At 37.0% G+C, this 15,146-nt stretch overlaps 1 protein-coding gene across 8 annotated transcripts in view; it reads right to left on the bottom strand.

The window, feature by feature from the left end:
• Runx1t1 (RUNX1 partner transcriptional co-repressor 1) overlaps positions 1–15,146 on the bottom strand; it is a 150,644-nt gene that overhangs the window by 13,190 nt on the left and 122,308 nt on the right. For all 8 annotated transcript variants that reach the window (XM_036178166.1, XM_036178172.1, XM_036178169.1 and 5 more), the window contains 2 exons: positions 7,414–7,482; positions 2,216–2,406 (listed from right to left, as the gene is read on the bottom strand). In XM_036178166.1, the coding sequence (XP_036034059.1) occupies positions 2,216–2,406; positions 7,414–7,482 (260 nt within the window). The remainder of the gene's footprint in view (positions 1–2,215; positions 2,407–7,413; positions 7,483–15,146) is intronic.

The following is a 15,146-nucleotide window of genomic DNA, read 5'->3' as shown; positions in this document are numbered from 1 at the left end:
CAACATGAAGCAAAGATTGAGGTACCCATGAGGCCAGCACGATCCATGACATATAATAAAAGATCAATAATTCATTATAAGAATAAATAAATAAATGGGTAGAGTTAGGGTGTGTGTGTTACTTCCTTTCATAGTCACACAAAGAAGGCCTATTAATATGTGATATTTAAAAATCAATAGCTGTTAAATTTAATGATAATGCATATATTTTTCAACCAGTTTCTATCATAACCAGACTTACTTTTATTTTTTTTTTTAAAAAATCATAAATTACCTAAAACTCAATGCTATGTGAATCTTATTTGTGGTCAAATGGTTAGTGTTCCAGAAAATTCCAAAGCATCAAAAATAGGTGAGAATTATGAGTTGTAAGGAATCTATGTATTGAATCAGCTGTGCCTCACATTTCTGGCAGATCCCCCACCTAATGGGCCAATCAACATGAGAGCCAGAATAGGCCTGTCCTAGCCTGAGGAAACCAGAGCCCTTTGGGTTGTCTGGGAGGAGTCCATGGAAGCACTGGAGACCTGGACTCGAGGTCTGTTTAATATACCATGTTTTATAATGTCAAAACCACAGTCACTATCAATACTATTTTTTTTTAACTTGGTTTTATAGTACAGACACTAAGTGTACAGAAACTGAAGGAATCTAGCATGCCATGTCCTAGATGTAAGCATATTGACTTATTTCCTTCCTAGGCAGCATTTGTCTTTAGAAGTCAGCTCGCTACAAATACTCTAAATATACCATCAGGCCTAAAATGTTCATGTGAAAATAAAAATGTATGCAGGATGATAAGTGTTCTCATAATATCACTAACTTGTACAAGTTCTCTTCAGTAGACACTAATAAACTTAACAAAAAAAAAACCAACAACATTAAAAAAAAGTTCTTATAAATCTTAATGGCATGATGCCAGTAAAATTGAATTTCTGTCTGGTTTAATACAACAATGGAAAAGTCAGCCATTAAAAGGAAGATAAACTTCCCTTTGTCCCTCTCTTCCTGAGAAACTTCCAAATGTTGAAAATCAATTCCTTTTGTCCCCTTGTTATTCATCTGCTACACATTAAATAGAAACTGTGGGCATTGAGTGATTCCCGCAGGGTCTTTCATCTGCAGAAAAGCCTGCTACAAATTAAATTCTTACTCTCCCTCACAAATTATAGATACGTATTGTAGTAGACCATTGATTTATCAAGCCATGCCTTTGCAGGTTCAGCTTTGTGAGACAAGCTAATTGCAGTCTTTTATCTGGGCTTAATTTGGAGTTGAAGATTGTGTGCTATATTAATTAACATGGAACAATTCTATGCTGTTGAGATCCTATGGGCTATATGTTTTAAAGCATTCTGTCACTTGCTAGGTCCTTGGATCTTTAGGCCCTGAGTGAGTTCATGTGTGTAGGTGTGGATGTGTAGAAATCATTATACTAGAATAATATTTAAAGTTATTACCCAGATAGCAATGTTACATTGCTGCCACAGTGCTTAGTGATAGATAACATGAAAACATACATAAGATCTTTTAGAAATATTTAAGTCATGCAAACATTACTTTAGCATTGGACTTTAGGATTCATTATTAAAGCAATTTTAAATATGACTTTGGAGAACGTATGAATTTCACATGAGGAGCTGGGGAGATGGCTCATTGGGCAAAGGACTTTCCCTACAAGTAAGGACTTGAGCTCAAACCTCAGAAGCCATCCAAGGCAGTGCGCACATCTGTAATCACAGCCCTCCACTGTGCAGATAGGGTATGGGAACGGGAGAATCCCCAGAGCTTCACAGTCTAAAATATGTGCAGAGTCAAATTAGAAACAAGGGGAAAGATAGAGACTGACAGCTAAGGTTATCTTCTGAGTGTGGTGCGTTTGCCGCAGCACATACATACCCACAGTCACACACACACACACACACACACACACACACACCATACACACAGATCAAAAGAAAACTTTCTCAGTGTTTCATTTACCAAATACAACACAACACCTTGGTCAGAGAACTTTTCTTCCAAATGGTTAATGAATAAACAAGCCTACATCAGCCCTAGGACAGTCCACCAAGACCTGGAGTTTGCCCATACTGTTCTAAGTTTTCCCAGTGATTTATCCCAAGTCCATTCTCCAATGGCAGTTGTGAACTTCCAGAACCCAAACCAAATGCTCTAGCTCTTCTTTGCAAGGAAGCTCCCCCAAAGGCCTTACCTCACTGGAGTCTTCCTGCTGGTTGATAACTGCCAGGGCATCCTCTGCTGCCTGTCGCTTGGCCTCAGCCACCGTGCGTTCCATCTTGGCTCGCTCTGTGGTGATCATGTCATGGGCTTTCCTCTCTGCCTCAGACACGGCCTTCTGCAGCTCAGTCATTGCCTGTCGCTTCACCTCGTTCACAGCCTCCTCTTTGATATAAGGCCGGAGCAGAGGACAGAACATCTCTTGGTTAGCTCAGCACTAGAGACATCGATCCCTTCTTAACAGAATTTCATGGAACAAACTCAGCTCTCATGCAAATGACTGGACAATTCTGCCTATCTAAAGCACAGTCCAAATGTTTAAATTCACTTAGGAAATCAAAAGTGAGAATTTTTCTTTGGTATAGTAATGCTTTTATTATTTTACTTTTTAGTTATTTAATGTTTTTATTTAACTTTTCTCCTACAGTAGTGCCTCCAGAAATGATTCTGGAGCCTGCTAAGGAGCAAAAATATCCACAAGAAACTTAAAGATCATTCACTCACAAGGAACCTAATTTTCTAGCCTGACATCATAGTGAATGCTTGTAATGATCATTCAGAACTTCAAGGCCAGCCTGGGCTACAGGGTAAGGGCCTTGAAATAAAAGAAATAATGAAACAGATGGTGCAGTTTTCCTTTTTTTCTTGTCATTTTCTGAATAACACAGACACATGCTTCTACAGGGAAAATGATAGAGACTTTGAAAAAGAACCTTGCCATTTCTAAGCTGTAAGCTCTTCTCTGTCTACTTCAAACACATAGAGTAGTTTGGTACAACCAACTGTCGCACTGGACAACCAAAACCAGATCACAACCCAAGCCACGGAGTGGGGCCTGACAGCAGACCTACGTACAATGTGGCCAATTAGCTCTGCAGTGTGGCTGCAGTCGAGGTGCAAAGACTGAACTACTGTACAACAGAATATTGGCAACTAAAACAAGTACTTCCCACCTTTAAAAATTAACTGTTCTAATTAACAAGGGAAAATATCCTCCTCCTGAATTAGTTTATCTAATTTTCATTTTTATTCAAAGCAAAATGACAATGATTAATTGAAAATTGAATAAGCAGTAATTATTAACTTGGCAAACCTACTACCAATTAACACTCTATTAAAACTAATTATGACATGTTTCATTCAAGTGTTTGCACTTAATTGTTTCACCCACTTAAAAAGCACCTTAATTAAATGTTCTGTTTAATTAAAAACATAGATTCCTAATAAAAATGTTCTACTGTAGATTGAAAGTGTAAGGGATGCAAGTCCTCTGAGGGGACTTCGATTCCTGAGGTTGATTCTGTAGTGCATGTCTTACGGGGCATCAGAAGGCCCTCCTGTGATCCACTGTCCTGTCCTTCTCAGCCTGTCCCGTAGTGCCATCATTCCTAAGGACTGCCTTTGCAATTGATGTCTGGCTAAGTTTCACACACTATACTATAAAAAAAGATCCAGATTAAAAATATTAACTAAGCCATGTTAAGCACCTGCTAGTTCCTGCAAGGTATGCACTTAAAATCTGAATAGAATCAGGGACATTGCCCACAGTTCACTTTACCTTCTTCACCATGAGGGAAAAGCTGCCTTTATTACCCTATCATAAATGACTCAAGGTGCCAGGGAAGTACTGCCCTTCTAACTAGATAGCCAGGGTCTAATTTGGTTTGAATATTCAAGGTGAATTAAAATTCTATCTAAGTGGTAATACAGGACAATAATTTTTGCTTAGGATCAAAGCTGTAGCTTGACTAATTGTATATGCAAATAAGGCAATTTATATTTAAATTATGCATTCCTATTCTAATCCCACAGGCATATACAGATCAGCAAAGAGAATTGGTAGGACATTTGCAAGGTGCTTGAATATTTATTACCAACTGCAAACATTCTCTGATCCTTTTAAAAGAAATATACTGAAGAAAACATTCAGTCACAATTTTAAAACTACTTTTATGTTTGATTTTTTTCTCCTCCAGTTTTATAAGGATCTTTTGTAACTTTTGAGTGTATGTGTTATCTTTACTCTTGCTTTTAAAAATACTACTTTTAGAGAAAGTGGATGCAGCCTTCAGTGTTTGTTAGGATTTGTAATCCTTAAAAATGTGAATTAAAATGTTGTTAAACTCTCATTGGAGTGATATACAGAATTTACATAGATCTCCTGTGTGTGTGTGTATGTGTGTGGTGTGTGTGTGTGTGTGTGTGTGTGTGTGTGTGTGTGTGTGTCCAGAGGAAAAGAAAAACAGACACAAGGACAAGAAGTGGGAGAGAGAACAAGGCCAGTCTATACAAACGTGGTCAAGTGAGGAGTGGAGAAAAGCAGTAAGGAATTGTGACTACTATTTTTTTTAATTTTTCTGCAAATTCAAAATCATTTCAAACTAAAATGACATAAAAACTGGAAACCACAATTAAAAGTAATTACTTTTACAGTTGTAATTTCCGGTGAGGACAATCAGTGAGTGTATTACAGAAAAGATTAGAGTTGTGTCCGATCAGTATTTTTCAAATAGATTAAACTCTACTTAGTGATTGTTTGCCAGGAAAATAATAAGTAGTACTTAAGTGGCAAAGGCATACAAGTTTCTCTTAAAAAAAAAAAAAAAAGGTAGACAGGTTTGCTTATTGGCTCAGGGCTTGTGTTGTTGCTGCTGCTTTTGGTTTGGTTTTGTGAGACAGGTTCTCACCCTGCAGCATATGGTGACTCAGTCTTGCATTTCCCTGACATGGTTTTCCAATTGTTGGGATTACAGGTGTGAACTATTATGCCTGGGTCTGGCTTTTGTTTTTCTGCTTACAGAGTTATACTTTAGAGTCCTTTCAAAGTGTAAGAAGCTGAGTGTAGATGGCCCATTTTACCTTTGGTGTTCTCATTTACTGGACATTTTGTCACTCACTGGGGAACTCTACACCTGCTTTTTAAGAAGTCTGTCCGAAAAATATTACAAGCACCTCATGGAGCTAAGGGGTAAAGCTGTCATCTACATCTTACATTTTCACATTCATCTATAGAAAATGAGTCCAAACTGTTCTTAAGTGGTGAGCGGTACCACAGTGGGAAGAGTACAAAGGTCATCTGCACCACAACCATCCATGTCTTAGAGTGAAGACAGAACAGAGATGGAAGATATATCTAAAAATAATCCCAATACACACACTCTCTTCAGCAGTGCATGGACACAACAGAAACAAAACTGTTTTTCTCAAGCCCCATGAACCTAAACTATAGCAAGACTGGGTTCAGACATACACAAAACTGATTGAAGAAACAGGAATGGCTGATTCAACAGCCTCCCATATATCAAATCAGAAAACTGAAGGGGAAGAAAAAACACAACTTTGATTAAGTGGAAAATACAAAGCACACTGCCGAATAGGCTGGAAATTGCTTGCTGCTCACAGGAGGACTTCCTTTATGCTTCGCTATTCATGTTGGCTTTCTAGAAAAAGTGGTGTATTCAGGAAAATCTGCTCTTGCTTACCAGCAGCCCAACAAAGATGAGCAAATACCAGCGCAGAAGAAATTTGGATTACACAAGACCTCACAGTCAATTTCCTGTAGGTACTACCCAAGAATTTAACTTAAATACAGGTAACTAAGTGGAACTGAGAAAGACATTTTTCCCTAACATAGAAACTCAACCTTATTGTCCAAAATGACAGTTCTCTGTACTTCTTATTGGACTAGCAGGCCCGGACAGCTTAATGAGGATTTACAAGTAAAAAGGAACAGGATGGGAAGATGTGGCAACTTCTTGGGGTTGGATAGCACTTGGCAGTTAGTAACAACTTGGGGGAATCCTGAGACCATTAGCACAACTGGGTACAATATAGGAAATAGGTGAGCCATATTCAAATTACAGCAATTCCGCCAGAGGATCTAACTGCTTTGTAGACAGGACATGTAAGAGAGCCTCCTAGCTCTTAATCTCAGCTATGAAATTTAAAATTCTATCAGATTTGGGAAAGTTGTTATCACTCTTACAAAATGTAGTGCTTCTTAGACAATCACAAGTGAGCAAATATTTAGCAAGTGGTAAAGGATTACACGTAACCAAATTCAATCAAAACCTAAACAGAAAACATGTGCAGGAAAGTAGTAATAATAACAACAGAGACTTAGCATGGCCAGCTTTGTGCCTGTGTGATGGGGGACTGGAACTAGCCCCAGCTCTTCTCACTTTTGTAACTCAAAACTTAACAGTTGGAATGTCAGCAGCTCAGAGACAAGCCATCACTGCCCTTTGTGTCATCCTCAGCTATGGCCAGGCTTATCTTTTTTTTAATTTTTTTTTATTTTTGGTGGAGCTGAGGATCGAACCCTGGGCCTTGCGCGTGCTAGGCAAGCCCTCTACTACTGAGCTAAATCCCCAACCCTAGGCTTTTCTTTTACAAACTCCTAAGTTCAGTGTTTGACAGGTGCCATGCTTAGCTGGCACTTCACAGAGAGTCTGCCAGCTCTGAGCTGTAAGCCCACTACCAAGACAAATGATCACAGGAAGCTTCAAATGTACCACAGAAGTCACAGGTAGTAACAGGAGCCAATGAAAGGTGTGTGCAGAAATAAAAGGACCAGCCACCCTGTTGTTCAGCTTAAAAACTAACTTAGCTCTGATGATTTAATATTAAACACCACAGAAGAATGATTTTAAAACTAGACTGTAACCAAAAATAATAATCCTTCCGAAGTTCCTTAACAAGTTCACTAGATTTGGTCTAATCTAAGAATGCAGAGAAAAATGCTGATGTATGTAATTTCATTCCTAAAACATTGGATTTCTTTCCTCATCAAAGAAGCTAAGCAAGCTAAGACCTCCTGTGCCAAAATTTCACTCTGAAGCCATTACAGATGCTACAAAAAGTGTGTGTGTGTGTGGGGGGGGGGGGGGGGTTATAAGGGAAATACTGCCAGGCTTTCAATTAGAATGGCACTAGCAGATGCTATGAAAATAAAAACTATTTCATGTTTTAATCAGGCCTGGTTTAAGAATATTAATGAGGATTTTTTTCCTTTTAGTTTGTTTTGTTTTGTGGTTTTCGCTCTGTTTTGCTTTGCTTTTGCTATTGTTGTTGTTTGCAGCGAAGCCCTTCCTTGTCATTCCTCACATCACAGCATTAACAACTGCACACAGCTGCCAGAACACTAAACTCGTGTTTTTAAACAATTCTTACCAGCTTTCTTCCAGATCTCCTCTGGCACGTATCCAGATGCAGGCCTGTGAAGGAATTCCCGATGTGCATCTATGAAAATGATGGGAGAGGGTGGAGAGAAGGGTGAGTACCAACCATCAGTATTGCCACGTCCTTATGCAGAGCCAAGCAAGCAACTCCTCCTCTTGGCTTCATTACAAAAATGCAATTTTAAAAGGTTGAATGTTTTACTTCAAGAAAATGTACAAAAATAGCAAGGCTAGTCATCAGAGCCCAAGGAAAGCAGAAGGTCATTGGTCCAAATGCTTCATACACTCAAATCCAAAGCAACTTTACTTCACACAGTCAGATGTCTGGGAACAGGCTTCCCAGAACTTTCTCATGGTAATGATTTCTACAGGTACACTTTGTGTTGTGAAAGGAGATTATAGTTGGTGTCTTTCCTTTCAAAAGTCAAATTTGTAGTACAAAAATCAATCATAAGGTAACATAATTTATACAGAGCTCTGATTCCATCAAAATAGACAAATAGTAAGTCCTACTCTAAGGCTAACCAATGCTCACACTTAATTATTTCTTTAACATCCCATTGTGCATTAAAACTTTCTTATACATTGGGTTATGAATTGACAAATACGGAAGCCAGGGAGTATTAGAATAGATTTCTCTACATTCAGTTGATCAAACAGAATTTGGTCCATTGTTTTGTCCTGAATCAGAAATGAATCTCTATTTTAAAGGCTATGTTTATCATCTTTTCAGTTTATAAAACTTTGAGAAAATAATAAAGTTGTAACAGAAATGCTACCTTTCAAATAACAGTCATACAAAAGCCACAAACATTTAATACTTTTATGCACCTTGAAAATAAATTTTGTCATGATTTTCCATGGCTAAAATATAAATATGCAACACAAGTCTTCCATAATGGATTTTCAATGCAATCCTATGTATTCAAAGTCTAATTATTCCTCTTGAGTGGTGGAATTAGAGACAAGAACTCCAACAACAGACTTCAGAATGATTGGGGAAGAGAATAATCAATTGAATTTTTATAAACTATAATAATCAATGCATGATAAATTTCAGCTGAAACTGTGTATGTGTGTGTATATATATATATAAGAAATATCAAATAGCAGCTGATTTTTTAAAAGAATACATCATTATATCAGTTGTGTTTAAGAAAGAAACATTTCATCCAGTTCCTATAGTTTATGCAGGTACAGAACACTAAAAAGAAGATAAATGATAAGTCCTCTAGCTAAGTCATTAGATATGAATGTTTTAATTATATGCAAATCTTTGCATGGTACATAGATCATCAGTGAGCCAGAACACTCATTTTCCCTAGTTAATTTTAAAATCGTATGGTAATTTGGTGAAGGATATATGGGAAGTCTCTGTTCTGTCTTTGTGATATTTCTTTTAGGTATTTATTCAAGAATAAAAGATTTCTTTTTTAAAGTTTACTTAAAATCTTAAAACTACTTAATAAGATATTACATAATATGCATTATTAATATTAATATAAAATTATATAATAAGTATTATACCTGTGAGTTTTCATTGGTATGCTTATTTTATAAAGTAAGTAAATAATTTTTTTTTTTTTTGGTTTTTCAAGACAGGGTTTCTCTGTGTAGCTTTGTGCCTTTCCTGGATCTCACTCTGTAGTCCAGATTGACCTCATACTCACAAAGATCCGCCTGCCTCTGCCTCCCAAGTGCTGGGATTAAAGGCATGCACCACCACTGCCCCACAATACCTATTTTTTTAATTAATTATTTTTGTTCTTCAAGAAAGCTAGAAATAACTATATGGTGTATATATGACTCAAAGGATAGATGATATTGCTAACTAAGTTATTCAAATTTGCCTTCTACACTACCATAACTATTTCCATAGGAGATGGAATGTAGTTAAGTTCACATTCAGATGCCATACAGTGATAACAAGTTTACATGTAATAAATGATACAGACTTTTTCATAGGTAAATCGCTCTCACTTAAGTATAATTAGTTGGCTAGCAACAGCTCTGTGAAGTCTACAGCCAAAAATAAAAACTAATTCCTATTCCTGTAAGTTCCAAGGAGTGGGTTCATTTTGTTTTTGTTTTGTTTCATCCAGCAAGTTAAAGAATGTTCAGTAGTTTAACAACTATCTTTTGATAAATAACCAAGCATTATTATAAAGAACAGGAAAGGTGATACTGTTATCCAAAATACAGACATAAAAGATACTAATTACCAATTCTAAGCAGCACAAAAAAGAGAGAAATATTGCTAGAATTCAGTGGAAAAAATCTGAGTTTTGGCTGCTACTCACTCTGGGGTATCAAGCCAGTTGGCTTCTCTAGGTTTGAGATGCCCCATTTGTAAACTGAGGCAATACTGCCATACTCTGAGACAAAAGGAGGGATTGATATCACTGGTTATCTTTATTGTCATCACCAGTGAAAATATATTTATTACTTTTAAGTAACTAAGATGAAAAAAGAACTGTAGAGATTGTTTCTCTTGCTACTTAACTAAATAGCATACAATTCTAAAGAAAGCAAAAACTCTGGAGAAGTTTACACCCCCAAAATATTTAACTCTAAGAATATTATTTTATGTGTTGGATTGAAATTATTCCTACAGTTATCAATTCACTGTCTTTCTCATTGGGAGTAGATACTTAAATTTCACAAATAATATTTTCATAAATATTACTTAAACCTTGTGAATATTTATGCCTTAAATTCCACTCAAATACCAATGTTTAGACTCAGTCAACCTTTCACCTTCCATGTGCTATCCAGCGGATATCTTGCTACACCACACTGGAAAGCTGTGCTGTGTCTTACTGTGGCTACATCTCTCTAAATGACACACTGAGATATCCAAAGAGACCCAACTCCTACCCAAGAAATATTGACACCAAATGTGAAAAAGTTTTCATAATCCTCATTTCTAAAAGAGCTATTTTCACAGTAGCCAAAACAAAAAACAAATACACACACCCATGCATGAAAGCATGCAGCATCTTTTCTAGCTCTGAGTTATGGTAATTTCACTGAACATTGAGTCTAATCATGGGAAGAACAGAAGAGTCAAGAAGGTACTCTTCAGAATCTATTTGTTTTCATGCTAAATATTAAAGCTATTATTTAATAGGCTACAGAAACCACAGAAACCACATAATACATTTATGTTATCTTTTGATTAAGTAGTTGTAATGTCAAGGTTATGTATCTTCTGGCTAAGTAGAAACATCTGATTAAGTTGTAGAAGGTATATATGACAAAGGAGCTTAAGAGACAAAGAAAGAAAGAAAGAAAGAAAGAAAGAAAGAAAGAAAGAAAGAAAGAAAGAAAGAAAGGAGGGAGGGAGGGAGGGAGGGAGGGAGGGAGGGAGGGAAGGAAGGAAGGAAGGAAGGGAAAGAAAGAAGGAAGGCAAAGAAAAGGAAGGAAGGAAGGAAAGAAAGAAAGAAAAGAAAAGAAAGAGGGTTGGGGATTTAGCTCAGTGGTAGAGCGGCCCAAGGCCCTGGGTTCGATCCTCAGCTCAAGAAAAAAAAAAAAGAAAAGAAAAGAAAGAAAGAAGGAAGGATAGAAACAAAGAAGGAAAAAAGGAAAGGAAAGGAAAAAGAAAAGGAAATCCTGAAGTTGATAAGTAGGAGAAAATGAGACAGTTCTCCTAGGACTTAATTGTTTTAACATGCTTGCTAATCTAGAGAAGACCATTCTAAGACTATAAAGCTCCTTCTAAGGAAGCTTATTTATAACTACTAACTGTTTTTGTAGACTACCTTCAAAATGGTAGTTGCTATAAAAATGAATAGTTCTTCTAAAATGCACCAGTAAATACAGATAAGAGCATCTATCAAGATTGAATTTTAAATGTAAAACATAGACACAATGTGGTTACTGACAGATGAGTAGAGAAGTCCTTCTACATTATGTTTGCTTGGTTTGGATTACAAATAGCTTGGGAGTAAAGGGAAGAGGAGGTGGCAACCTCTAGAAGATAACATACACCTAATAAAGAGAAAGAGCCACATCAGAGTGCAGGAAAATTCTAGAGGAAACATGAAAGAAAACAAGAAGCAGCTGTCGATGATGTACGAAGGAGATGGAAGATGCACTACACTTACGACAGAATGGAGACCATTGGATACTAGATACAGCAAGGGACGCCATCAATATACATGAAGGGATGAGCAGAGGGCCTTTGGAGAACCAATGTGACCTCATCTGACCCAGGACAGCAATGCTCAAAGCTCGGCAGCACCTAGGCATGGCCTTCATCCTGTAGTGGGCAGAATGAGGCTGCGATCATGATCATATCTATTACAGAGATCATCAAAAGAAAGGAAAGGTTAAGTGATTTCATCCTCACAAATGCCACTTTTTTAAAGGGTAATAAATTCAGAAATCTCAAAGCTGTCTTTTAGAAGTCCCCACACAGCCTCAAAACTAGCCGCTGCTTTCCAATATTGATCCTTATCAATGAGCACACCCAAAGTTCCAGAAAGACCTATCTTCTTATTTTGCAAAGACAGGTATATTTAATTTGTAGTGTTCTATAATATCATGAAATAAAGTAGATTTTTAAAACATGACAGGCATTTGCATTATGGACATGGCTGTATGGCCATGAGATGAACTTTATGATGTGATTACAAAAAAAAAAAAATCAATGCAAGTATATAAAAATCAAATTTCACATGCAGCTCAGTTCTGAAGAACTTGTTTATGGTTTTTATATTCTGGCAGTAGAGAAATTGAAAAACGTTTCTTTGGTTTAGGGAAAACTATTTTCCTATAGTCATGGGTTATAAATTAAATACAGTATTATATTTAAGGCAAAATTCCTTTTTAAATTTCTCTGCCAATAAAAAACCATGCTTAGAAATATTTTGTAGCTGAAAAAAGTAAGAATCCACTAACATGTTACAATCTTGGATGTCAACCCCCTCACCCCCCAAAAAAAACCACCAACGTCATTTACTACTATTCTTTCAAATCCTTTTGAAGATTATCATAATATTAATATTTATAGAATATCTACTATGAGTCAGACACCCCCTTTCACTTTTATGCCTCTTAATTCAATCTGGTAGAACTGGCTACGACCTGCACACTTGTGCCGTCTTTATTTTGCAGATGAGGAAACTGGGACATGGTGAGATCTGCGACCCAACAGACCTCACCAGTGTAAAGGGAACCAAGGATTCTATTCCAGGTCTACTCAGAGTCTGCACTTTCAGTATGGCCTGGATCAGATGCCCAGGATAATCCCTGTAAGTCAGTGCTGCTACATCATAGCACTTGCCAAATGAGAGACTTTTAAGTATGAACACCTCTGTCATTTCAAGAAACCTTTGAACAGCTGGTCATTTATAAAAGGCCAGCTTCATTTTTCCTCCCACTTAAATCAGTCAAAAACTTCTTTCTGGAATGAGCGAAGTTCCTACCAAAATCTACACAGAGGCACTTGCTGAATCTCTGCCCTACCATTTTAATATTCTTCCAAAAGCCCACAAGGAATTTACGCCATCAGACTTCAGAGCTCCTGATGTTAGCCTTAAACCTATCATTAGATAACTTTAAGAAAAAAAGCCCTTTTCTACAGTTTTTTTTTTTTAACATTCTTGAAAACAAAAGAGATACACAGTGAACTGCAGAAAGATTTTAGAGTACTTCCAAGCAAGTGAAGAGGAGGTAATTTAAGGAAAATAAAAATGTTAGGATCCAAAAGAGTAATAAAAGCGACCTTCTGCAAGGGGAAGGTACATGCGGAAGAAGCGCCACAGACCCAAATACACAGGGAACACAGCAGGGCCAGCCAGCAAGCTGGCTATAAATGCCAGAAGAATTCTGTGTCAGTGACTAAATCTGCCAGTTCTCATCCTACTACCCTTCCTGTCAAGTAAACAAGGTAACAATACATAAATGCATAAGAGTCATACTTTAAAAAGAAAGAAAATAGTTTGAAGAGTACTTTTCTAATGCTGTTAGCAGTTGAATATCTAGAGTTTTTCCTGGACAGCAAGTGAGGAACAATATATATATATATTGGCGGTGGTGGCGCACGCCTTTAATCCCAGCACTCGGGAGGCAGAGCCAGGCAAATTTCTGTGAGTTCAAGGCCAGCCTGGGCTACAGAGTGAGTTCCAGGATAGGCTCCAAAACTACACAGAGAAACCCTGTCAAGAAAAAAAAAAATAACAAAACAAAGATTATATAGGTGGATTTCTCTGTTCCACCAGCTGCTCCACAAATAAACCACACAGAGACTTAATATTAATTATAAATGCTCAGCCAATAGCTTAGGTTTGTTTTTAGTTAGCTCTTATAACCTAAATTAATCCATTTCTATTAATGTATGTGCTGCCAGGCTCATTTACCTCATGTACATAATTCCCATCTGTGTCTCATGGTGTTTCCTCTGACTCTACCCTTCTTCTCAGTGTTCTCTCTGCCCTGAAAATCCTGCCCAGCCATCAGCCACTCAGTGTTTTATTGACAGTGAGAACATCACGTTTTCACAGTGTTTAAAAGGATTATTCCACAGCATTTCACCCTTTTTGCTTTCAGTACAGCAAAGATACAAAAATAAGCATCCTTTTTTTTCCAAATGAAAAATCATGTTTTGCCAAGTCCTTGAAGGCAGGAATGATGCAAATGCCTGTAATCCCAGAATTTTAGAGAAAGAGGCAGAAGGATCAGGATGGGGGGAGGGGTGCTTTAAGATATCAGCTTGCATTTTATTGAAAGAATGAAGACAACATGATGAGATCAGCATGTTCTCAGTGTTTAAAATTCGGAAGATATTCACAACAGTCTCTATGTTATATCTTGAGAAAACTAAAATTCAATTAGTGATAGATTAATTGCATTATTTTTCTGTTCCCCCTCAGTGACTTAATTCTGTGGATACATTTCAAAAGTGATCCTGGGAATGAGTCAAACAAACTTCTAGCACATCAGTCCTTGATGAACATTCTCCTCCACACAGTCCCTCAACACCATTTAAAAATTCTAAGAATGTGTGTATGGCTAAACATCTCTATTTAGGGATGGGAGGAGGGCTGGATTTGAGCCAAACATTTCTTCTACAATATATTCTGAAGGTCTCATTTGAGACCAACCATTTCAACCCTTAGAAAATAAACAACTTAGAGTATTATGATATATATATATATCCATATATATATATATAATATACGGATCTGCTGTAGCCTTCTCTGTCCACAGGAACCTCATTAAACACTTTCCAGGAAAAGAAAACGGATTTATTTGTCAATAATTTATAATCTTTTTACTATTTATTCATTCCTTCAATTCAAACCCTGGAGGACAGAAAACAGTTTACGTACATAATAGTGGCCTCGGATTGAAACTGCATATCCTCTCACTCAGCCACAAACCAGCTCTAGAAAATGGAATTCCTAGACTTCGCAAATTAAGCAGTAAAGACACACAAGAAAAATAACCACTAGCTGCTAGAACCTGGGAACTGCACAACTCTTAACAATTTTGGCAATGACTTAGTAGTAGGCAGCCTAAGGTTCTGTGTCCCAAAAGCACATGATTCTTCTAATAGTCTAAACAATGAAGCTCAAAATGTTACATAGCCTTTGAAGAGTAGAACCTATAAAAGCTGAAAGCCAAAGTGACATCTCAGATTGATCAAAAATATGAATTCACCAGGCATTGCTAAAGGCAGTAATTCATATACACCTATGCCATATTTTTATAAGTTTATTA

Source organism: Onychomys torridus, chromosome 2 (genome assembly GCF_903995425.1).
Source record: "Onychomys torridus chromosome 2, mOncTor1.1, whole genome shotgun sequence".
NCBI classification, from domain to species: Eukaryota; Metazoa; Chordata; class Mammalia; order Rodentia; family Cricetidae; genus Onychomys; species Onychomys torridus.
Note: the sequence above shows the minus strand (reverse complement) of the source record. Positions and strands in the feature narration are given on the sequence as shown.